The 25,929-nt window shown below is 37.7% G+C and overlaps 1 protein-coding gene across 1 annotated transcript; it reads right to left on the bottom strand.

The window, feature by feature from the left end:
- Positions 1-1,361: 1,361 nt before the first annotated feature.
- On the bottom strand, positions 1,362-25,556 carry LOC129436731 (forkhead box protein K2). The gene is made up of 9 exons (XM_073857780.1): positions 25,123-25,556; positions 11,425-11,616; positions 11,051-11,195; positions 8,601-8,747; positions 8,273-8,466; positions 6,557-6,756; positions 6,019-6,261; positions 3,227-3,442; positions 1,362-3,073 (listed from the first exon to the last, which is right to left on the bottom strand). Exons 1-9 carry the CDS (start codon positions 25,392-25,394, stop codon positions 2,871-2,873), a joined length of 1,812 nt encoding a protein of 603 aa, XP_073713881.1. The 5' UTR covers positions 25,395-25,556; the 3' UTR covers positions 1,362-2,870.
- Positions 25,557-25,929: the final 373 nt, after the last annotated feature.

The following is a 25,929-nucleotide window of genomic DNA, read 5'->3' as shown; positions in this document are numbered from 1 at the left end:
TATTTATGTGCACATAATATATACACACAGTACACACACGCATGTATATGTATATATATATATATATATATATATGTATATATATACATACATACATACATACATACATACATACATACATACATACATACATGCATACATACATGCATACATACATGCATACATACATACATACATGCATACATGTATATATATATATGTATGTATATATATATGTATATATATATATATAATGCAAAAATAAACTTTTATTTTGTATGTGATAAATCGCGATTAATCTTTTAACAGCCCTAAAATATACATTTCGTAGAAAGTAAAGCTTAATTATTTTTAACCTTCATATATTAACATATGTCAAACTGTATTTCAGGGGCAACAAATACATTTTAACTTTACAACCCATATGGCAAAAAATATACATTTCCTGGCCAAAATATAAGTTTGTATAAAACGTAAAATATGTAAAAATATACAATGATAAGTATTTTTGCAGTTGAAAAAATATTTAATTTTAATCTTTTTAAACCTGTTATGTTTACAGATTTGTAACAAAGTTTTTTTCTACCAATGTGAATATAAATGCTTTAAAATATATTTATTATTTAAAAATACAAAAAATGGCCCAGAAGTATATTGGTGAAAAATACATTTTTGTAAATATATTTTAAAATATATTTTTCAGTACATATATTTTTTGCTGTATGGGTAGTACTCAATTGTTGAAACCGTCTTGTTGACATTTCTGTGTTCAGGATTATTTGGGCGGGGCTAAAACGGCAGAGCCACCGATCATACCCCCGCCCTTAATACAATCGCGATCTTTCCGGTGAGTGGGCGTGGCTACAGCAACGTCAGCAGACACGCCCCCAGCGTTTGAGAGTGAGAATCCTGCCCTTTTATCCAACATTTGAACATTATTCAACTTATTTAATTTACTTACCGGTTTTAAATCGTTTAAATTCGTCTGGGTGGTTAATAACACATTTTTCTGTGGTAATAGAAAAATATCAGATTTTGCATGCACTTTAAATCAAACTTTTTTTTGAAATTGTCATCTTACAACCCTCATGGAAGTCCTGTCGAGTTCTACAGTTAAACCAGTTGGTTAACCAGCACTAACAAACCACTATGTGATGGTGGTTTACTCACAACTGCTCGACTGTAATATATACAGTATATAGAATTCAAAAAGTTGCAATCCTTATGTTGTGACGAACATCAATATAAATGTACTCTTTTATATAAAACATCTTTCACCGGTCACAAAACTGTTGTGCATATGAGCTCCAAATGACTTCAAACTTTAATATGTATCTGGCAAGCCAAATTTTGTAAAAGAAAAGACGCGACAGTCGTGAATGTAAGGTTTAAATTAATTTATAAAAAAACAAAAAAAGCATTTACCCACTGAAGCAGAACAAACATCAATCTCGTTTTTTGCTTTTGTTTGAAACATATATAATCTGTAGATAGACTCGCAGGTCTGAACAGAGTCGGCCTTCACCACAACAGCCTCCAAATAAAAAGTAAGAAAACAGACGGAGGGAATAAACCAAACAAAAAACTTAAATCAAGTGCAGCTCTGGTCTGATTCAAAGCAGGTCCTCTTTTTTTGGGGAGGGGGTTTATTCGTTTAATCGACGGCTCAGTTATGTTCATCTAGTCCATCACGTGATCAGCTCAACTACACATGAAAATGACACGTCCATCTCCGTGAAAATATGAAAATATGTCCGTGTAAAAAAGTCAGTTTGCTTAGATTCGACAGATTAAAAAAATCAAAAAGACAAAGGAAATAATCCACTGATTCATCGTTTTTTCCATTTTACAAAAGAAATGACGTCGTTTCACAAAACAGAAGAGACACAGTCCACATACAACTTTCCGAATAACCTCTTCCGCTCATATGTTGCTTATATATATATATATTCATATATATATAATTATTGTTGATTTTTTTAAATGTCTCTATCATGAAAAACGTCCAGATCCTATGACGAGGAAATACTGCATAAATCCACTACGACGGCTGCAGGAATTCGTGTGGGGGATGCTGTCGATGGTCTAGCTGCCGTAATTTTGGGAATAAATCGGATACGTCGAGGAATATTTCGATCCCTTTGGCTGAGACAGGTCTCCACAAACAGCCCTAGCACTCGCTAATACAAAAAACACAACACACATTCACGCTGGATTGGGAAAAAATGTGGTTCATTTCAAAACACCGTTCAATTCCAAGATGTCATTCCGGTCCACCGCATGTTGGAATGTTGGATTCAGGCCTACGTCAGCGCAAAGAAATTCAGATTCCTGGTGCCAGTATTCTGGATTTCTCCATCGAGTGTAAACAACACACGGTGCCGTGATGCTCCTGGAATTTGCTGGGTACCGAAACCGGACCTGGAATTTGCCAGATGTGATGCAGGAGAGGATGCTTGAGGGCATCACAAAACCTCCAGGACCAACGTGTGATTCGTTAAAACATCAGAACAGAATCGAATGCTTTCATCTGCGAGATTGTAATAAAATGGCCGAGGTTACGGGCCAGATGGCAGTCGCTCTGTTGTTTTGTTCAATCGGGCTCTCAAGTAAAAAAAAATAAACTGAAGGACTGGCAGCTGCTCGAAGGAGATCTGTGAATAAACATCATAATCCAACAATAACAGACACAAGTTGACTGCTTGTCCGTGCGGTCGTTGCTGATGGGTTTCTTTTTTTTGACATGAGATCGCACGGTAGCTTTGATGACGGTCGTTCGATGTAAAAGCTTCAGTTTTGGCACTGTGAGCCGTACGGAATAAAAACTGTCAGGGCAGATAAACGCTAAAAAGTGATTGCGGGTGGAGACGATGGTGACGTTTAATGATGAACTAGTCGTGGTTGGAGCGCTGGTTGGTGAAGTCTGTTTCTGTGCCGTTTCCGTTCGGGTCAGAGGTCATTTTTTGTTCTTCTTCCTCCGTTTTTATTCTTTTGCTCTCCGGCGGATCGCTCGCCTTTTCCCCGTTCTGACGCTTTGTAGGGAGGGAGGCGGACACGGAGGCGTGAGCGGCCAACAGGTGTAACGGACTTGACACTACAGAAAGAGATTGAAAAAAACTGTGTTATCCTTTTAACGTTCATCACTTGACATCCAAGTACCTCAAGGATGCTCATTGTATTTACTATTTAATATGGATAGTATGTAAATTAGTTTTTGTGTGACATCATGCGTTGATGTAAAAATTACCCGAGTTTGCCTGGCTCTGTATCGCGGTGGCGATGGGCATCATATGAGTGCCGTTTTGGGTAATTGTCTTGATTGGCAGTTGGTGCTGACCCAGTGGGGCTTGCTGCACTATGGTGACCGTCTGGAGGGGCGTGGCTGCAGAGCTGCTCTGAATGATTCTATTGGCCGAGCCTATGATGGACGGGTGAGTGATAGCAGGAAGCGGCTCTACCTTCACTAAAAGAGACAGAAAACACATGAGTTAGTTACATCAGCATTTTTACCAACACCAATGTATTTACTTTTCAAGTTGTTTTCTAGCTGTGCAGATAAGGATGACCAAAAATCATTTGAAAGAAACTGAAATGCTAATGTGTGTAATGCTAATATGCAATGAACTATAATAACAAATGCTACGCTAATATGTGGAAGTGAAGCTCTATTGGCTACATATATATATGATCTATTATAGTATAATGCAATACGTATTAATCTGCAATTTTCATTTTTATTAGGGCTGTCAAAAGATTAATCTTATACAAAATAAAAGTTTGTGTTTGCATAATATATTTGTGTGTAATTAATATGTATATATAAATACACACATATGTATGGGTCAGTGATGTGACGTTAATTATTTTGTGTCCGTATGGATAAATTAAATGCGAAAGGGTTAAAATTTCAAAACAAATTTGCAGATTACTTGCATACATTCTCTTTTTTGAGGACAAAGTCAAACATTTTTGGTTTTATTATATTTTGAAAGAATATTTTGGGATAAGTGCAAAAATGTCAATGTGGTGTAACCGGTCTGTGTCAATTGGTGTAACTAGTGCTGGGCGATAATTCGATAACGATAATTTTACCGATATAAACTTTTTCGATAAAACGATAAGGACAGTTCGATAAGTGATCGATAATGTTTACGCACTGTGCGTAATGTTGCGCAAGCACTTCCGGATGCGGCACGCGCTCTTGGTTTACAATCAGAGTGTCAGTTAGACTTGAAGGAGTGGAGGATGAGGCAAGTTATTCATTTATCAGTAGAGCCCTATGATTTTCGCAATGCGGATAACGCGGACGGAATCACGGAATCCAAATGCGCGGAAACAGTTTCTTGTGTGTAATGTTGCACGCGCAAACAGGGTTTGTCAAACACAGCAGAAACAATAGGCACAGACACAGTATACTGTACATTCTTTCAGCGTCCGTCTTGCGCACGCCCACATCCGCACAGCTTTAAAAGTATAATTACAGGACCTTCACAAATTCAGGTAACTGAGGAAAAACAGCAGATCCACCACTGCAGTGAATAAACTGTATGCGTATGTGCGCTCCCACAGCAACGTGACGCTCTTGACATCCATTTATCAGTGTGTATAGCTCGTATATGTATAACACACGTGTGATCACTGAACTAAGTTTTCTTTTTTGTTTAAGTGAACATAAACAGCTGGATGTTACAGAGTATATTGAAACTTAAAGCAGTCTGTCTTGGGTCTTAAAGTGACAGTAGCCTGCTGCTTTCTGTGTCAGAAATGTGTTGATTTAATAACAAACATATTTACATTTAATACAGATGCCTGAACATTAAATGAAGATTTTAGCATTTGTCATGTGCTGAATAAAAAGTAGTTTAAAACCATTATTAACTGTCTGGTTTGTACAATTTTCATTCAGGACTAATAATCCACCTTTAAATGTGACAGGAATAAAGATTTGTTATTTATCATGATAATTATCGATATCGACTGATATGGAAAACATTTTCTCGATAATTTTTTTGGTCATATCGCCCAGCCCTAGGTGTAACTAGTATTTTTTAAATGAAAATATAAATATATTCATTAAAAAGTGGAATAAAATATAAAAATCTAGTTTTGTGTACTATGATTTTTTTTTACATACATTTTAATATCATTTGTCAACGATTATTAAGAAAACGGCTGTTTTCAACATATGTCAGGACTCAGGACAAATATTATAAAAAGCATTAAATTTTACATTTAGAAGTAAGTAATAAAATTATATTTTAAAAAGATAATTTTTTGATGATTATGCTTGCATGCCATCAAGTGTATAAAATATTTTATATTTCTCATTCTTTGGCACAATCGGTTACAGCATTTGACATTTTCAGGTCCATTCAGTCTTAAATTTGAATCTAATATAAAATATATATATAAAATATATATCTATATCTATCTATATCTATATCTATATATATATATAAATGACACACAATTAATCGCAATTAATCTTTTGACAGCCCTAATTTTTATACAATTGCAAGCAAATCTAACAAATAAATCAAATAAGTTGTAAAAAACAGCAACTAAATTGTGTTTAGCAAGCTCACAATAAGTTCCAGAGTCATGAAAACACAAATGTTTGAAGACACATTTCAAAGTGCAAGTTTTTTTTAAAACAACACCTTGTCGTCTCTGTGTGAACTACGTAAATCTGTGAAAACGTGACGTCATGCATATAGTATAACCATAACAACAATGACAACCTACAGGACTGTGTTTGTAGTGCTTAAGATACCAAATTTATTAACGCTTTTCCAACAAAAATGTTTAAAAAAAAATGTTGTCACTTATTTTAATAAATCTACCTCATTATCCATCTTAACAAAACTATTCGATGCTTTTGCCGTCTTGACTTTTGTTTGTATTTATTGCTCTGTAAAAGTAACTGCAATTGTATGCAGGTGTGTAGTGTTTCTTTACGAAGTAACATCGCCATCTACTGGCGTGGCACGCGTAATACATCATTTTAATCATTTTCACAGATGGTGTAAACGTGGGTACCTTTGACATCCTCCGGTTCTCCGTTCTCCTGCATCTCTGTTTTAATGGTGGGCTGCAGGTTGCCGCTGACTGTGCCGAGTGTCACGGCGGGGATCTGATGTACCACATGCACCGTCTGCATCAGCGCCTGCGCAGACGTTGAAGACGTGACGGGTGTGGCCACGGCGTACGTGACGGGTTTCATGGTCTGGCCTAACTGACGCTGGACGGCGATAAGAACCGGCTGACCGGTGATGGGAGACCCTGAGACAGAAAGAAAATAAAAACAGATTGACAATCAGTCATAATAACTATAAAGATTTCATTCAAACAAACAAACAATCAATCAGACTCACATCAACAGACTATACAAAATACAACAATTAAAATGCAACATCAGCCTATTCCAATACATGACATAAAATTCAATAACTTTAATTATTTTCATGTTATTTATTAATGTAACAAACCTATTGTATATAAATAAAACTAGTTAATGTTGGCTAATAATGTTTAATCTCTAACAAAATGTTTGATTGTCATGCAAGAGTTTGTGTACCTGCAGTGTTCGGAGCAAAACGAGTCTCTTGAATCACAGCTAGTTTGGGTTGGATGTTAGCAGCGGTAGGGGGCGGGGCAGGGGCGGGCTCTGGCTCCATGGGAACAGGTGAGCCCTCTCGTGATAGGCTGTCAGGGGTCTGCACACCACTGGAGTGAGCAGAAAGCACTCCAGAGTGATTGGGCGATGCAGGAGCACTTCTGTAAAAAAAAAAGGGCGTTAGAATGCATTAATGTATATGCAACATTTAAGATTACTGCAATTTTGCTAAATGAACAATTTATTTCAACGCATGTAATTTACTTGTTTTCTGCTGCTAATGATAAACCAATATACGGGCCAGGCTGATGTATTAACAAATATGATGGACATTATTAGTGTCTGTATGTCCTTACCAGTCCCTCCAAAAAAACGCGATTATGCGATTGCATGATTCAATGCATAATCAGCCAAAGTCCGCATATTTCAGGGCTCCAGACTAACTTTTTTCACTAGGAGCACAGTGGCCCCCAACTGAAAATTTTAGGGGCGCAACCAGAAAATTTAGGGGCACACACCGTAAATCAACATGCTAACCAAATATTCACATTTCTTCTAATTTCCACTCCATTACTAATAAATACTTGATGATAGATGCAGAAAATGCAATGTGCTGTTTCAAATTCAGTGTCACATTTTATTGTGCACTTTTGGAAAATAAGGTCAAATTTACTGGTTGCACATGTGCGACTGGATGTAAAATTCAGTGGCACAATCTCAAATTTTAGGGGCAAAATGCCACCATTTGGGGGCAGTTTGGAGCCCTGTATTTATGTGGGGGCCGGATTTTTTCAAATACGCCACACTTTCGCAGCAAAAAAAGCAGATTTCCATGCGCAAATTTTTCGGGGCTTGCATGATTTCATAATCCCCACATTTTCGTAGCAAAAATCGCATATATTTCAGCAGAAAGTTGAAAAATGTTGCATTGCTCACACAAGTGCACCCATGTCCACTGTTGCCATGGGAACGTTATAAAATGAAGTTACTATTTGACGTGAACATCATTGAAAAGATGCAAACAGTTTTTGCAAGTTCCCGCAATTTCATCGCATAAAAATCCCGCATATTCTATTGCATTTTTTAAGAAAACGTGCAGCAAGACCAAGGACTTTTGCCCTCAACGATCACAATAAAACTTGCAAAAAATCTGTGCTACTTTAAAGTCCCCATGAAATCAAAACTGGCCATTTTTTAAATTTTTTATGTAATATTGCAGTGTTCATTATAAACAATGTATCCGTGTGGGTCACTCACTATTTGGTTAAAAATTAATAAACTTTAATCAAAATCTGAATATGTACTTCCACCACATTGTAGTGATCATTTTCTGATGACATCAGCTAGACCGCTTGGGCGGGAGCATCCTTTAACTCCGCCCCCACCTATTGTCAGTCGGCTGAGAGTTCAATATCTGAATAAAACGCCTACTTTTCTACTTCCAATCAATTCACAGTTGAAAAACACAAGCCACGCCCACGTCCTTGTGTGATATTCCATTTTACTAAAAAATACGTCACAATACGGAAGTAAAGTCAATTGTGACTCCCTGTTCACGGCAACTAATGCGTCTAAATTGTTAACTAACCCCATCTGGGTTTATAAACCCATCTGTACTGAAGTCTAACAGAGCCGTAATGCTGTGAGGTTTTAAAGCGTTAGCGTTAAACACATCACCTGGATGACAGGGGTCCAAGCGGGGTCCTGAAACACGGCACTCCCCGCGGCCTGCGTTTCCTGAACGCTTGCTCCACCAGTTTACTCTCAGACGAGGGGTCTATCCTCCAGAACGAACCTTTGCCTGGCTCTTCTTGAGAACGTGCGACTTTGATGAAGTACCGATTTAAGGACAGGTTGTGTCGAATCGAATTCTGAAACGACAAAAAAGAGACAGTCAGTCACAGAGCGTTTTACTTACAAAAGTAATGTACATTTTTATTGAAATATTATTACAATATAATTAAATTACAGTCGGTCACATTGTCCGATGTAAAGTAATACTGACCTGCCAGCCTTTATCTGCTGTCCTGTAGTACGGGTAATTCTTGGTGATGTGCGTGTAGATGCCGTTTAGTGTTAACTGTTTGTCCTGTGCCAGTGTGATCGCCTGAACGATCAACTGAGCGTACGAGTATGGAGGTTTCGAGTCATCCTGCGTACAACATGAGAACATGAAATCAAACTGATCACTTAAAATTCAACCAATGATTAGTGATGATGTTTCAGGAAGGGAGTGGACTGCAAACTCTGCTATGAAACTAAACTAAAATCCTGTTCGCCTCGGATACAGTATGTACCATTAAAATAAAATGTAGTAAAATGTCTTGTTTCATGTTGACTTCAAGACACCAAAAACACTTTTTAAGCATCCATGAATGATTAAATAAAACCTTACTGATAATGGGGTTTTAACAAACACTAGAGCGGCAACTGACGACTATTTCTTCTGTCGACTAATCTAGCAATTATTTGTCCGATTAGTCGACTACTCTAACGACTATTTTTATTATTAATATAGTGTTCTTTTTTTGATTAGCTATTTAATCTTTTGGATAATCTGTTTTTCTACTCTCTTTCTGATCTGACAGTCATTGTTCGTTTTATTGAATTTTAACACAACTGAATGCTATTTTCACATATTATCTGTTCTGTTGTCAGCCATATAGGGGCGGTTTCCAAGACAGGGATTAGACTAGTTCTAAACTAAAATAAATATAAGAGCTGTCCCTTAGTTTGGCCTCAAAATGCACACAAGTAATGTTTTTAGTAAGGCATGTTTGTTTAAACTAATTATTTTCCTAATTAAACTAAGGTCTTAAGATAATCTCTGTCCAGGAAACCACCCCAAAGACTATTAAAATAGTGACTAAACATGACCCAATAACCTTGTGTTTAATCCAACCAGCTGTTACTTTAACTACTAAGTTACTAAAATCTTGATTTATAAGCGCGACATCGTAGACAATTCGGCGCCATTACAGAGAGTTACTACAGAAGGCAATGCTCGGTCATAGGAGAGGGAGAGCTCGCGCACAAGCACATAGAGAACCACTGTGTGTGGGAAAACACTGCTAACCTTTCGTGATAAACTCGAATCAGTCGTCTTCTCTGCCAGTAACATCTGACGTTTACGTGAAAATGCAAGTACACAGAGGAATCCGCATGGAAAACACATCCAACTTTTAATTCTTTCACTCAGTGTCATGTATGAGAGGCGCTGTCTAGGGGCTTCACGCAGAGAAAGAGAGAGAGCGCGAGCGCACAAGAGAGGTCCACCGAGCGCTCACAATAATAAATGAAGCCGTTTTAAATGAAAATAAAAATGTAAATGTTGCGGCCATGTTGATTTTGTGGTGCACACAAACAAATCAATGTATGGAAAACACTGCCAGGAGCAGAAGCCGCCATTATGCGAGATGAATGTAAACAGCGTGACGACGCGTCTACGCATGTCAATGTATTTTCGTAGTCGGCGTAATCAATGACGTCGCAGCACTAAAAAACACCACCAATATCTAGAAAACAGGATGGCCAAGTGTCAATGAAATGCAAATGTGCATATGACGTTTTAAAATGTCTCCAATAAAATGTATCTATATTATTTAAAATGCACACAAAAAACATGCATTACACAATGACACGCACAAGATCAGAGGACCTTTTCAGGCTAAGGACCCCTTAATAAATAAAGAGAAGGATCAGGGACCCCTCAGTACATACATTGCCGTAAAAACTCTACATTGAGGCAACTCGTCAATGGTGGGGAAAGAGTTCATGCATTTTTTTAAATTATTTTTCAATTAAATTTTAACCAATAATTTTATTAGAATTCAAAAACTTTTGGAGGACCCCTGATAATACCACCATGGACCCCTGAGGGTCCCCAGACCCCTTGTTGAATAACCAAGCACTAGATCCTTAAAGGGGCCATGGCATGAAAATGTGACTTTTTCCATGTTTAAGTGCTATGATTGGGTTCCCAGTGCTTCTATCAACATAGAAAATGTGTAAAAGATCAACCCAGTAACTTAGTTTTGGTAAACAATTCTCTACAAGCACATGAAAAAATAGGTAGTTGAAATTTGGCTCTCCTTATGATGTCATAAGGAGCTCTTATTATAATACCACCCCTTAATCTGCACTATCCAATCACAGCACTGCCATTTAGTGCAGAGAAAAGCACAATTGAGTTTTAAGTGCAACAAACCACCATCATCGTGATCATTTTTGCACACACCTACAAAGTGGCAATTTTAACATGTTATAATAAATTATTTATAAGGTGTTTTGAGCTGAAACTTCGCATATGTGCTCTGGGGACACCAAAGATTTATTTGACATCTTAAAAAAGTCTTGTGCCATGGCCCCTTTAACATTCATCCACCTGTAATGGTGGTGTGTGATATAACAATGTCTGAAAGATGTTTCTCATCGAGAGTTTACGATTTGTGTCACCTTTGGACTGTCGCCTTCAGAGGCATCTTTGTCGTTCTCAGACTGAGAGTTTTCATTCATAAGCTGCAGGTCCGGCACGATTCGACCCATCCGATACCCAGAGGACCCTGCACCGCGAGGACTGGACGGACACGAGTTAGCAGCGCTGATGGAGAAAAGGAAAATATATCAGCATCCATGTTGAGAGAGACAAGAGAGGCAGGAAATAAAGATGTGTAATTTTGTGTCAAGGGCAGGAACTGCCGCTCATTTGTCTGCATTGAAACCAATCAGATGTGAAGCTCTCAATAGAGTCACAGCTGCAGTCATTCAGACTAACCCTTCCTATTTCTATAACATGACATCTTAATAAATGGGTCGGGTCGGTCGTGTACCTGATGGTGCCGGTGGGCGAGGGCAGAGGGCTCATGAGGTGGGCGATGTTATCCGGTATGTTGATGGTAAGAGGGGAGATTTGCGGCTGAACGGCTTTGACTGGAGATTCTGGTTCGGTCTTCTCACGCCTGCCGTTGGCCAGCGCTGTGAAGGTGATCTTTATATTGGTGCTGGGAAAGCGAAAGGTGCACCTGTGAGAAAGACACATTATCACTATCAGTTCTGCATTGAACATGCACCGACACGAACGCAAGAATGAGATCACACGTCAAACAAAAGCCTCGCAGCTCCAAAACATCAGGGCGGAGTAACAGGCGTGCCATTACCGTTAGATAAAGATTTACCATCCGCTAATAACCTGTAATACAAGGTCGTGCATGTATCGACCACACATATGAAACCCATGCATCATTTGAGATGGTGTATATTTTTTTAATCTGTTGCAATCAATCTGATGGTTGCCTGATCAGCCAGCTATTTATTTTTAATCCGTAAATAATGAGGCTGTTTTTAAATCTCCAAACCGAGAAGCAGCGGTCAAAATCAGCTATGCTACACGAAACACATGGGTCTTAACATACATGTTTTAAAACCAAAGCCTGTGATGGGAGACTGCAAAAAATAAACAAAATAAACTTATTGCAACATCATTCATTTCATTGTGATAATTTAAGTAGAAACAGATATACTTGTGCTTTTGTAAAATGAACGAGACCCAACTAAAAAGCGTTGACATGTAAATTAAATAGTTTTTTTTTATATGAATCAGACTTTTAGTTACATGACATTTGTGCGCCTGTTCTTGTGTTATAAGTGCAAATGCCTAATGCATGAATGTAAAGGTGAACTGCATGTGTAAACACATTTAATGTGCTTCAAACGAACACTTAACTACAAGAGAGATGACAGTGGTGATAAGGCTCATGGGACGTCATGTAGAGATGCAGGCTTGGTTCTCCTGGCAATGCTAAAATTAAGCATCCCTTGATAAACTAATATCCCATCTGACACAAACAGCTCCAGGAGTACACGAGACGTTTCTTTAACCACAACACAACTAAACGTCGCTTATACATAAAAGACTGAGGCAAACTGAATAAACATAGAAAAGAATAAAAATGTTCAATAAATGCATTTATTTTGAAATTTAGTGTTTACCGGTTTTATTTTAATAATTTTGAACAGTGCTGCGTAACGATTAATCGCAACTAATCGTTTGCAGAATACAAATTTTTGTTTACATCATGTATGTGTGTGTGTGCTATGTATAATAATTAAGTATATATATATAAACACTAGTGCTGTGTTCAAAATATCGATACGACGATACATCGTCATGGACGCCTGACGATGCGCGCATCGATACAGCACCTTCCGTATCGATTCAGATGCACTTTTGAAAGTAACATAACAAATCACTGTTGATCCGCGATGCATATGGAAAGGACGCATGTGTCCCGTGGAGTGCATAGAGTTAAGGTAGCGGGGTATACTTTCACTTTGCGTGTCTGTCTCGCTGGCGCACGTGTCTGCATAGCGAGCCGCGTACTCCCGCTCTCTCTCTCTATCTCTCTCGCGCACGCGCGCGTGTATTTAAAATCAATGAGTTCAGTATGAAAGCGCAGATATCTTATAGCCTACTGCAAAGGGCTTTATTAGACACTCTCTTATAAAACAGTACTAATGCATTAGAGAAGAAATACGACACAGATTTGCATGTGAAAACTGTACGTCTAGAGAAGAGATACAGAACTACTTCAAACTATAGCTGTCACATTAATAATCTGATTTCTACTAAATAGTATTAACTCTGACTGCATGTTTATAGATATATTCATAGATATAGAATAATTAAGTGAGAGACAAATATAATGTCTAGAGTAAGGCACTATCTTTGTAAAATTGCTTTTAAAAAAACCATAAGCTAATAAATGAATGGCAAAAACACAACTGTTACAACACTGCTAATTCAATGTACAATAAACAGATAATAATAATAATGTTACTAAATTCTGAACAAAAAATGTAATTCAAAATAGTCTTGTATCGTGATGTGCATCGTATCGGGATATGTATCGTATCGGGAAATTGTTGGCGATACACAGCCCTAATAAACACACACACACACACACACACACACACACACACACACACACACACACACACACACACACACACACACACACACACACACACACACACACACACACACACACATTTGTATATACACTTTTATATTTATATATAATTGATATATTATAAATAAATATGAATACTTAATATATAATATTTTTTCTTAAAATTATACATGCATGTGTGTGTATTAATATATACATAATTATTATACACAATACACACACATATATGATGTAAACAAAAACCTTTATTCTGCAAACAATTAGTTTCGATTAATCGTTTTGGAATAAAAATTTATAAAATTAGAACATCAATGGTGTCATGGGTTTGATACTCAGCGTACACACATACTAAAAAAAATTGTATTGTGGTGCACTGTAATGGTGCATTCCCAGCAGCCGCAGTAGAGGCGGCAAAAACGCGCTATTTGCGCCTAATTGGACGCTTGAACATTTGAGTTTACTTGCTTCATTCTAGTCATTCGAGACATTCACACGAAATTTCGTGTCATGGCAGGGGCTTCTGCGACTCCGCTGAGACTCCGCCACTCCGCTCGCTTCATGTAGTCACGTCACTACTACAGCAAGGTCCTGGTTGATTAATGCGGCGCAGAAATCCGCCGAAGTTCAGATTTTTCAACTTGCGCGTTTCCTGCAGCAACGCTCAATTCGCACAGAATGCGCCGCACAGAACGCGCTGCAGGATGGCTTATCATGTCTTTGCATTGATGTAACATGTAAATACCATACGTCTATAGATGGTGAAAACAACATCTCAACTCGCATTCATAACGCCATTAAGCTTCGCCTTTGTTGGTGTGTATTAGCGACCTCTAGTGGTAAAAATCCTACATATTGTGGCTTTAGTAGTCCCTTATTTTCCTATTGAGTATCAGTAGTTTAACAATTATTTACTGTGATACAATGACAATCCAATTTACTAAAACAGCATTACCTAGTACCTGTAAAATACATTTATTAAACAACTTCATTTTAGCAGTCCTGAGAATGGCAGAGATTTTAGCGATTGAGTGCCAGTCGTGCTCAATTGGTATCGTGTGATGTATTTCTGTTCTCTACTTCAGCCCCTGAAGACCTAAACACAAGCCAGCACACATGCAAACAGTCATGTCTTTAATTATCCCAAAATGCAATGGGGCACGGCAAGACCCCACCTGCTTATTTACTAACAATTGTAAAAAGTAATGAAGAGCATTTGTACCACATCTAGTGATAAACGCAAACCATAACCTGCCAAAACCATGAGCCAATCTCTCTACTGAACACACAGACAAAACCCAAAAGGCTAAACAAATATGCAAAAACTGACCCGAACAGGGTACATTCTGTGGGTTTTATAGTGTTTGAGATGAGCTGTGGTCCATCTGACCCTTGTTGTGGTAAAACATTTTTTTAAACAATTTTTTAGCGTCTGTACTGAAGCTTCATTCAGCAATGGTTATGAATGAAGCCATGTGATGCTTTTTAAGCATTTTTGACGTTCCCAGACTTTTCCTTTAGGTCCTTTCTCTGAAAAACATGATGCATCTCGCTCCATTAAAATAAAAGACTATGACGTACTATGACACACCGTAACTTTTCTCTCTGGTCCACTCCAAACATCTTCTGATACCAAGCTATTAGGGATGCATATCAATTAATCGCGATTAATCTATAGCAGAATAAAAGTTTTTGTTTACATCATATATGTGTGTGTACTGTGTATAATAACTTTGTATAGTTAAATGCACACACATGCATGTATATATTTAAGCAATGTTTACATGTGTATATACATTTGTATATTTATGTATAATTTATATTATATATAAATATAAATACTTAATATATAAATATATTTTTTTCTTAAAATTATACATGCATGTGTGCATATTTATATATACATAATTATTATACACAATACACACACATATATGATGTAAACAAAAACTTTTATTCTGCTATAGATTAATCGCGATTAATTGATATGCATCCCTACAAGCTATAATACTAAAACTAATTGTGCTAATTGTAAACACTATAATGTATATTACAGCTTTATTACAGCTGTTAAAGAAACCAATAATGACCGTGTGGTCCTTAATAAACCTTCAGGAGTCAAAAAATAAATCACTTTCATGTTTTAAATAGACATCAGAGACTGTTCTCTGTGTCTAAATCGGTGTTGGTGAACATTTAAAAGTCTTTGTGTTGTACTTTTCTCACCTCCATCATGGCAACCGTGTGAAGCTCTTGAAACAGGAATGTTTGAACCTCAAGCCCTCACATTCCTTACTGTGTGTGTCTTTGTGTGTGTTTGTGTCATCAGGGCTTGTTACTGCACATCTACTCTGGCTTACCCACACAAAACAAGACAATCAAACACACAAGAGATCAAGTATAGGAAGTATGAGGTAAGTATGAGGTACAATACCATGACAGTGTCATCATGATATAGTTAAAATACAAAACTGTTTGTCTTTAATAATGACACAGGGTGTTTAGACCTGGTATTAAAGCAACACTATGTAGTTTCCATGTAAAAATGACTTACAGCTCCCCCATGTGGTTGAAAAGCGCAACAGTGCCTGGTATCATACACTCTTCTGCAGGTAGGGGGAGGGGCGGGGCTGTGTGCTCTACCCTCCACCGCCACTTTCAGAGTGTGCTTGTAGCAGCTAGGAGGCTGCTCAGGTTGCAGCAATAGTACAATTTGTCCAAAAATTGTGTTAAAAGTTGTTCTATCACTGAAATAATTTTAGAGACATTATTTAAAGGTGAAAAAACTACATAGTGTTGCTTTAAGATGTGTTATGGTCGATTAGATTATAAGTGGATGACGCTAAATACAGATGCAAAGGAGTGTAAAACGTTATGAGCTCATTCACTTTCAACAGCATTTAGAGGTAGTCGAAAACAGAGCTGCACGACAAATCGCATGCGGTAGTCATGCGCATCTCGTCAGTAAAGCCGGTTCTTTACTATTAGTAGTAAATCGCCATCACCTGCTTTCAAATGGAGCGACATTTACTACACAAAGCTGTAGTTCACTGACGATATGTCCGCAATAATTAATGCAAATTGTCAGTGAAATATGGATTAAATTTAAAGCCACATGCGCTTTATCGTGCAGCCCTGGTCGAAAACGCATTCGACTGGATTGCTTTTGTGGTGTAGAGGCGCATGTGGTCAAAAGTCTTCGAACAGCCACAAAAGACCGCCTACTCTCCGCCTATTGATCTAATGTGTGATGTATCAAGCACAATGTTTTAACTTTTTGCTTAAACACACAGTGTACATTAAGAAAGCGAAAGTAGATTAAACGAAAGCGGATGGACTCACCCACAGACCACCTCCTCAGTAATCAGGACATAAGCGGTCAAAAGTGGGCTAAACACATAGATTAAAATGTTTCTTGTCCACTTGGGATCCAATTGACCAAAACTAGGGGTGTGACGGATCATAAAACTTACGGTTCGGATAACATTACGATTTTTGAGGCACAGATGGGATCATTTTTTAGATCAGTAAAAATGGGGTGGGAAAATTCTAATAAGAACAAATAAAGACATTACAAACATTTATAAAAAAGAACAAAGTTGAATATTAAGTAAGAAATAAAATTAGCATTAGAAACAGAAATCAAATCAATAATATCACTGTCTTTATTGTATGAATTAAATATAATTATTTTTTTAGAGCTACAGAAGTGATCTTGTCTTTGTCTTGGGTTGTTTGATTAACATTAATGACACAGACTTAAGTATGTTAATTGAGGTTACTGTCTCTTTAAGACCAAATAAGCACAGACTAGTTTTTGACTGTAATCTATATATACACTTAAGACATAAACAAATGTTTTTATTAGAAAAAGAATACTATGAAGATCTTTTTCGTATGTGCACCGTCAATAACAGATTTTATGTTTGCTTGCTTTTTGAAACGCATCTCTCCATGTGTGCACTTTGCGCCTGATGCAGCGCGCCGAAACATTACATCTACCGCTGGTTACTGCATTGGTGGTGCAGCATTTTGTATTCAGCATCCTTTTTCATTAATTTGAGAATGTTTTAAAAAAATGTTATGTTAGTGCAAATGGAGCATGTTTTAATAAAACATGAGATTCTTACCTCTAAAATGCATTTTATTTCATGTTTCTAAGTGCTACAGAGGCTTAGATATATTTTTGGTAGACGTTGACAATTCTTAGTTTTTTTGCTGAAAACCCTCAGGAGATAAGGGTATTTATCCTTGAATAACAAGGGCATTTTTAGCAGGCGTTTTAGGAGTAAATGGGTTAACACACGCGTGCACACAGACAGACAGTCGCTCCACATAAAAACGTTGTTTTTCATTGCTGTATTTGTCAAACGTATTTTAATGGACACAGTAGTGCAACTCTCTAAAGTTTACACATCAAGAGTTCTGATCTTTGAAGGGCGTAGGGATGATCACATCTGACTGGAGCTGGACTGGACACATTCAACTGCATGTGTGTTTGTGTGTACAGAAGACTGCTCACTTTAGTGCCTTTTAAATTGTTTGAAATTACTTGAATGTTAACATTTGCAAGCCTTGAAACACGTGCAAATTATAAACTTTCTCTATTTAAATTTACTTATTAATCCGCGCGAATCGCATGCGAGCCGAACCGTAGGTCATCAACTGCGATCTGTCACAGCACTATTACACCAAAACTCATTTTAATACCAGGTATAAACAGCCTCATAAAGAAAGCTCGGGTTCTGTATGTTAAGCCCCCCATTTGTAAGAACCCAATTTAATGTGTCAGCCTGAATCGTGCTAAACCTTGCACCCTTTCTGAAGAAAAATACTGAGTTTTCTGACACCAAGACACAGCAGCTGTTGTGACGTGGACAAAAACAGAACTGGGTGTTTAAGATGACACCCTATGGGAACGATGCTGTCACATTTATGCAGAGAATGAACTATAAATAAACTTAAGGGATCAATCTTCAGATACAGATAGTACAAATAGATAAATAGCACACCCCTGCACCAAATATTCAGCAAAAAAAAAAAAAACAAAAAAAAAAAAAAAACGATTCATCTGAAAATAGCAAAAAAGCATTTTTCTGAGACATATTAAAATGCTTTAACACCGCCGCCAATTTACATCACAAAGAGAATTGCAGCTAGCGTATGCACTTTGTGGAGGGTTCTTTGCTGCTGGTATGCGCCTCCGCATTTATTATACGTCACTACAAAAAGTGCGTACACTACACTGATACTCTCTCCTGAATGCAGGGCATCTAAAATGGTGACGTTATTTTCATTTATATGTTTAAAATATGAATATTTCTACCACAAAACTGCACAATTTACCCTCAGAAGGCCTTGTTTATCCCCCGGAGCCAGTTGGATTACTTTTGTGAAGGATGGATGCATATTTTTTGGACTTGAAGGAGGTGGACCCCATATCCTTGCATTTTATAAACTGAAAGATCTAAGACATTTTCTAAAATAACTGAAAATGTGTTCATCTGAAAAATTGACATATGCATCTCAGACTGCGTGAGGGTGAGTAAATCATGGGTTTAATATCATTTTGGGCTGAATTATCCCTTTAAACTGGCAACGCCAATACACGCCATTGTTTACTTTGGGATTTGTACCTTTTGCATATCATTAACATGTACTAATACACACTTACAAATGGAAATGTAAAACCGTGAATCGGACAATTATTGCTATTTAATACGAGGTGTAAACAGCCTCAGCAAAACAGCATTTAAACAGGTGAGAACAATCAACTTCCTGTGAGAAATCCCTGACACTCACCCACAGATATCAATGACAAACACATACAAACAGATGAGCAAATACAGACAGAAACGCCAAACATCTTGTATAATGTAATGGGGCCTTTGACAGGTTTGGTTTAGTTTTCAACAAGTAGAGACGAGACGACTACATTACACAATGACAAAACACATGGACTGTAAAAACATTAAGGAAACATTCAGTTTAATTTGATCCACAACACATCCGTGGTTCTTACATCATGGTTTTTAAAGTATTTTGAGTAGGGCTGGGATAAACTATTATTTTTTCAATGCATCGATTAATCTTAGCGATTAATTTTTTTCAGTCCGATTCGATTCTCGATTATCTCCCTATTAATTGACTAGCAATTAATACATGTTGACTAGGGGTGCACCGAAATTTCGGTCGCCGAAAATTTCGTCCGAAAATGGCATTATCGGTTTCGGGCCAAAATAAAAAATCCAGCCGAAAATGTCAACCGAAAATGAATGTCAACCGCGCCCTGTGCCCTAGCGCTTGGGTTTCACTCACGGTGATCAGTCGTCACCCACCCATCCCCTTCGTGCTCAAGCAGTTTCACTCACAGTCGAGCTGTTTGCAAGCGTCTGCAAAGATTAGCATGTCTTGATGTGTAAACTTTAGAGACAGTCGCGCTAATGTGTCTCATACTTTAATCCATTGGCGCATAAAGCAATGAAACACAACGTAACGTTTTTATGTGGAGCGACTGTTGCGCTGTTTGAGATTCACCCTCCTTCTCTGTGTGTGCGTGTGCGTTTAAGTGCCCTTAATAGTGCACATACGAGAGAGACACGTTTAAAAAAAACAAGCAAACATAAAATCTCTCTGTTATTGACAGGGCACATATAAACAAAATTATCTCCACAGTATTCTTTTTCTAATAAAAACATTTGCTGTCTTAAGTGTATGTATAGATTACAGTCAGATTGTGTCATTAATGTTAATCAAACAACCCAAGACAAAGAGACAAATAGCTCTAAAAATAATAATATTTAATTTATTGTGTTATGATTCATTTAATTTGATTTCTGTAATGCTAATTTCAGACCTTATTAAATGTACAACTTTGTTCTTTTTTATAAATGTTTGCAATTTCTTTATTGTTTATTAGATTTTTCCCACCCGCTTTTTGCTGATCGGAAAAATAATCTGATCTGTGCCTCAAAAACTGTAATGTGATCCGAACTGTGAGTTTTTTGATCAGTCACACACCCCTTGTAAAGTTAGTACACAGTGATAGCCATAAATGCAATTGTACTAATAATTGGCATAATAATTTCTTTCGGTGTTTCGGTTTCTGTTTTTCGGCCTTGGTTTGCTTTTTTCAGTTTTCGGTTTCGGCCAAGAATTTTCATTTTTCGGTGCATCCCTAATGTTGACTTACATATCTGAATGAAAAAAAAACATGAATTCCAAAATAAAAAAAGACTAAACAAGTGCAAAATAATGCATTCTTAATCAGAGGTAGCTCAGGATGGGACAATTACCGGCATCACAATTAACCACGATAAAATGTCCTGACGGTTAGTATTATCATTTAAAATTTAATTATCATTACAACCGTGTTTGATTACCATGATTTTGAAAACTCGCTGTAAATCCTGTCCAGCAAGAATCAGTTTGACGCAGGCACGCACATGAGGCATTTAAGGGATAATGTATTATATTCATTTACGGTAAACTTATTAGACAGATTTATTTATTTTTTACCACAGAAATAATTTCAGGGACATGAAATATTAAATTTTACCATTTAATTTTCAAATTTGGGACGCGATTTTATTTTTTATTTTATCATTTAATTAATTAATTTTAAAAAGTCCAAAAATACCTTCCATAGCTGAAAAGGTCTAGAGATGCAATGTGGGTCTGTCTGTGAAATCTGCAGGAGCATCAGCAAATCTCTGTGCTGAAAGACATTGAATGAATGAGACTCTTTACTAATTAAATGCTCTTTAGTCACTTGATCAATATTGTAACTCAAACAGTCTCGCAGTCCATTATACCCAACACGTTCACATCTCAGTCCTGGAACAGTGTAACGAGTTTATCTAGTTACAGGGCTCAAAATTAACTTTTTTATTTGGTAGCACTGGTGCTCCCAACATTAAAGAGTTAGGAGCACCAGCAAAAATTTAGGCGCATCCATCAAAAAATTTAAAAGCACCACAACTACAATGTAAATGTTAATAGATTTATTTTATTAAAAATAAAACACCACCACCGGGCTTTACACGTCCTATGGCCAGCATTTAAAAGTTGGTCTTCTATTTTATTTTATTTTATTTTTTGCTGCATAGATTCCTAAATTAATACCCAAATGCTGTTGAAATAGTATTGCAGCAATAATAATTTAACAATTACAGGTAACATGATTAAGATTACATAGAAAATCTAGCAAACACGTAAAACACTGATTAATTGTGACATTACAAAAGTGACCCTAATATAGAAGGCTAATATATATTGGTATTGATAACTGCATTACCAGGATGCTTTTACTACTAAATAGGCAATGTTTTAAAAAATACAACAAAAACATACCATCAGCATTGTCGTATTCCACAGCAACATGGACCACAAGGATGTTTGTCGAATGTCCATTCACTAGCGCATGCGCACATACACCATCAAACACACTTTGACAGACAGCTCGGTGTCTCCATCAATAATAAACACATTTGTCATGACACGTCTTGTATTTTTGGCACTTTCGCCATGTTTAAGCAAGGTACGTCTGGTGCTTAAAATGTTTTGATTCCGCCACTAACGCCGTTTTACAGGATTTACAGTAAACACAGTAAGTTACATTTTCATAGCGGAGACACTCTAAATCTTTAAGCCACTCTCTCTGAAAGGTTTAACGTCAACTCGTATTTTCCGGTGGTGGATTTGAATCCGGATCGTCGTCAAAAAATACAGTAATAACCTTGGCTGTAATCGGCTCGCTCTCGTCATGCTCGCGACGCGTTCGCCTTTTCACATTTACGCGCTTCACGGCAACAAGGAATGACTGACGCTAATATTAGCCAATCTGCGGTCTTCATTAAACGCAAGAACTTAATAGTGAAATTTGATTGGTTATGTATCGTTGGAGAGAACATTGAACCTGGGACAGCGCGCAGGCTCACAATCAACTCGCGTCACAACAAAATGGGCAGTCGCACAAATGCTCCCAAATATATTTTAAGGTCGCACAGATTACATTTCGGTCGCATATGTGACCAAAATGGTCGCAATTTCGAGCCCTGAGTTATGATAAAAGGTATATTTTATTAATACCCCCTTTCCACATCTGGATAGGACACGAGGTAAATACATTTAAATACATGTCCGGGGCATGACTACCTGAAAATAGAAAAACGAACTTTTATCCAAAACGACTGACTGGTATAGATTTTATCATGTACGCTGGGATTAAACCCAAACAATTTTGCGCTGTAAGCACAATGCTCTGTCAACTGAACTAAAAGAACATGCAGTTCAATGCAAGCATGACTTATTACTTTTTAAACTTAGGTTTAATATACTAGTCAACATTAAAAAGTTAATCGAAGTTGTTTTAAGACAAGAATGTGTATTGGCATTGGTCTTAAGACAACTGCTATGAAAGATCTTAAAACATATAGTTTAAAGAGGTCATACCGTGAAAATCTGACTTCTTCCATGTTTAAGTGTTTTAATTGGGTCCCCAGTGCTTCTATCAAGCTAAATAAAATTTGAAAAACCTTCTCTTTGTTCAGGTTGTTCAGATTTCGCCTGTTTTATGACATAGACTCACTACCTATCTTATAATAATAACACCACCCCTTAATCTGCACTATCCAACCACGGCACTGCCATTTAGTGCAGAGAGAAAGAGATAGAAAAACTGACAGTTCAAATGAGTTTCAATTTTAATGGCAATCAGTGTTTGCATTTCATCTGCTAATTTGCATTTAAAGGGACATATCCAAAACAGCAATTTTTCCTCACACTTACAAAATGGTAATTTTATGTCATGTTATAACAAATTATCTGTGGGGTATATTTAACTAAAACTTCACATACACACTATGGGGACACCAAAGACTTATTTTACATGTTTAAAAAAATTCACTATATGACCCCTTTAACAAACCTCCAAATAATATTACTCAGTTTACTTCGAAGAGCAATTAGGGCTGTGCAACTAACCGTTTTTGATTTTCAATATTTGAAAAATGTACAAAAACAATTGTGTGAGATAAACTGAGTGCTACTGGATCGATGTGTTTGTAAGGCATTTTAATTGCACCACTGCTTTGACACATGTAGTTTATTGCAAAGTTAAATATAATGCATGTTTTCAAAGTCACTGAGCAATTGCGTTTTCTTTGATCAAAATAATTGTGCCCGTAATCGAGAAGTCCTAAGAGAGATTATGGATTTACATCTCAGACTAAAATCTTATTATAACACAAAGAGATAAGAAAATCTCCTCCTCGACATGACATATGTTTAGAAAGTGTTAATCATTTAAATTATCAAGTCTAATCTTATGTTTATATATATCAGAGAAATAAATAAATGAAACTGAAAGTCTTCTCATAGAATCTGAAACAGTTGCCACTGTAGAGGATAGAGTTTTATTGTTTTATTGAGGTATATGGGTCATATGTTTAAAAAAAGCAAAGGCATAAAGGTGCAATACAGTCAAAACTGCCGCAGTGATTTGACACTGACTGTGCAAAGAAAAAAAAATCTGGAATCTTGACAAACAAAAGACTATAATCAAAATATAAACATTCAGCATGTTAACAACAAAAAACAGCTTTGACTGACAGTTGAAACAAGACTATAAGGAAGGATACATTATCCAGTCCAAAGGTTAACTCTCAGTACACCACCAACAAACCAATCAGAAACTGCTACACATTATTAATGTTTTATTGACTGGTATGTGTGTTATTTCATTCATCGTCTGATGTTGGATGCACAATGAAATTCTCAAATCTGGTGTAAGATGTGATGCCCAAAATGCTGCAATCATTTGTAACGCCCAAAATGTGCATCTTAGAGCTGTCATGCCCAAAACCTTGCATGCACCTACGATACCCAAAACTGCTGCAGCATGCACCTATGACAAAAGCTTCCGGCATAGACTTATGACCTATTAAAAAGCCAAAAACCCAAATCTGCTGCATGCTCATACGATGAGCAAAATGCTGCTGCACACTCGGATGATCCCCAAAACTGCTGCAACGTGCACCCATAACAAAAGCCGGCTTCGTGTACTTATGACCCCTTAAAAAGGTTTCATCCCCCTATGATGTACAAAAGCCTGCTGCAGCGTGCGGTTACAACAAAAGCCCTTAAAATGCCACCTGCCTGACACTGCGGCATGCTCCTACTATGCCAGGGATGCCCCAACACTGCTGCATGCTTTTACAATGACCACACCTGCGGCTGCACGTGCAGCACGTGCCAGTGACCCCCTTTAATGTCTACATACCCCGATTGCAACGACGCCCAAACTACGTGATCTCCCCCAAATACCACGCGTCACTACGACGCCCAAAGTAGCTGCACGTATTGATGCCCCAAACATAATGCCTAGATAGGGAGCGTACTACGGTTTGAGACACACAACACATGAACTCTGAAACCGAAACAAAAAAGCAGCTAGAAGACAGAGACGCGAGCACGTGCTCTGGTAATGCACCACAACAACAATAACAACAATTACAGCGATGATGAGGATGAAGATGACGAAGATGATGAAAAATAACTCACAATCGAGGCAGCTGCAAGGGTGGAGCCCCCCGGCGCAGAAATACCCCGTCCACGAACACCCCGTTCTTCCCGAGACAGCGCAGGTAAAAGTCCCCGCCGCCCGTGTCCTCCGCCGCGGCGGTGAAGACCTCCAGGTGCCGACGGGAGATGAAGCTCGAGTGGCCCATGCTCACGTCCACCGAGCCCTGTGACGAGTTCCGACCCACCGTCACCGACCGCTTCTTCATCAGATACTCAAACTCGCGACCCTCCAGCCGGGCCACCGCCGCCATCTTATATATCGATCCACGCACGGAACCGGGCTTGATATATGAAGGGAAAATGTAAACGGGGTGAAACGATAAACGTGCCCGACCGCAGATACCTACAGCAGCGGCGGCGACTCGACCCACCGCCGTGATACACCACCGAAAGAAAGGGAAGGGGGATCAGCCAATCAGAGCGCGCAGCGGGCTGCGGTGCGGAGATTGACAGATAGAACAACCAATTAGGGATACTATTAGGAATGCGGTAATTCAGTACTAACCAATGAGGAGAGCGATGTGGACGCGCTGACGAATTGAATGTCGGTTGTGCTGTGTCTCAACACGCATGTGTGTGCTTTTATAAACACTGGTCAGGAATTTGTAGGAAGTGTAAATGTAAGGATATGGTCTGATTAAGTTATAATTTACTAGTCTCGAAAAATCCAAATAAATATAGTGAAACGCCATAAACGATTTAGCTGGTGCGCAATATAAAAAGGGTTTATAAATGGAGCCCTTTAAATGTAAAAATGTTAACAGGTTTGTATGAGAGTTAGGTTGA

This window comes from Misgurnus anguillicaudatus, chromosome 19, assembly GCF_027580225.2.
Source record: "Misgurnus anguillicaudatus chromosome 19, ASM2758022v2, whole genome shotgun sequence".
Lineage (NCBI taxonomy): Eukaryota > Metazoa > Chordata > Actinopteri > Cypriniformes > Cobitidae > Misgurnus > Misgurnus anguillicaudatus.
The sequence above is the reverse complement of the archived record's forward strand: the minus strand, read 5'-3'. Positions and strand labels throughout refer to the sequence as shown.

What these genes read in the sequence shown, in the direction of transcription:
- LOC129436731 (XM_073857780.1), bottom strand. Translation starts at nt 25,394, where the DNA reads ATGGCGGCGGTGGCCCGGCTGGAGGGTCGCGAGTTTGAGTATCTGATG. An exon ending in CCCTTGCAGCTGCCTCGATT is followed by an intron (nt 11,617 to 25,122) that starts GTGAGTTATTTT and finishes TCTTTCTCACAG; the next exon opens with GTGCACCTTTCGCTTTCCCA. An exon ending in CTTGGACCCCTGTCATCCAG is followed by an intron (nt 6,757 to 8,272) that starts GTGATGTGTTTA and finishes TTTTTTTTACAG; the next exon opens with AAGTGCTCCTGCATCGCCCA.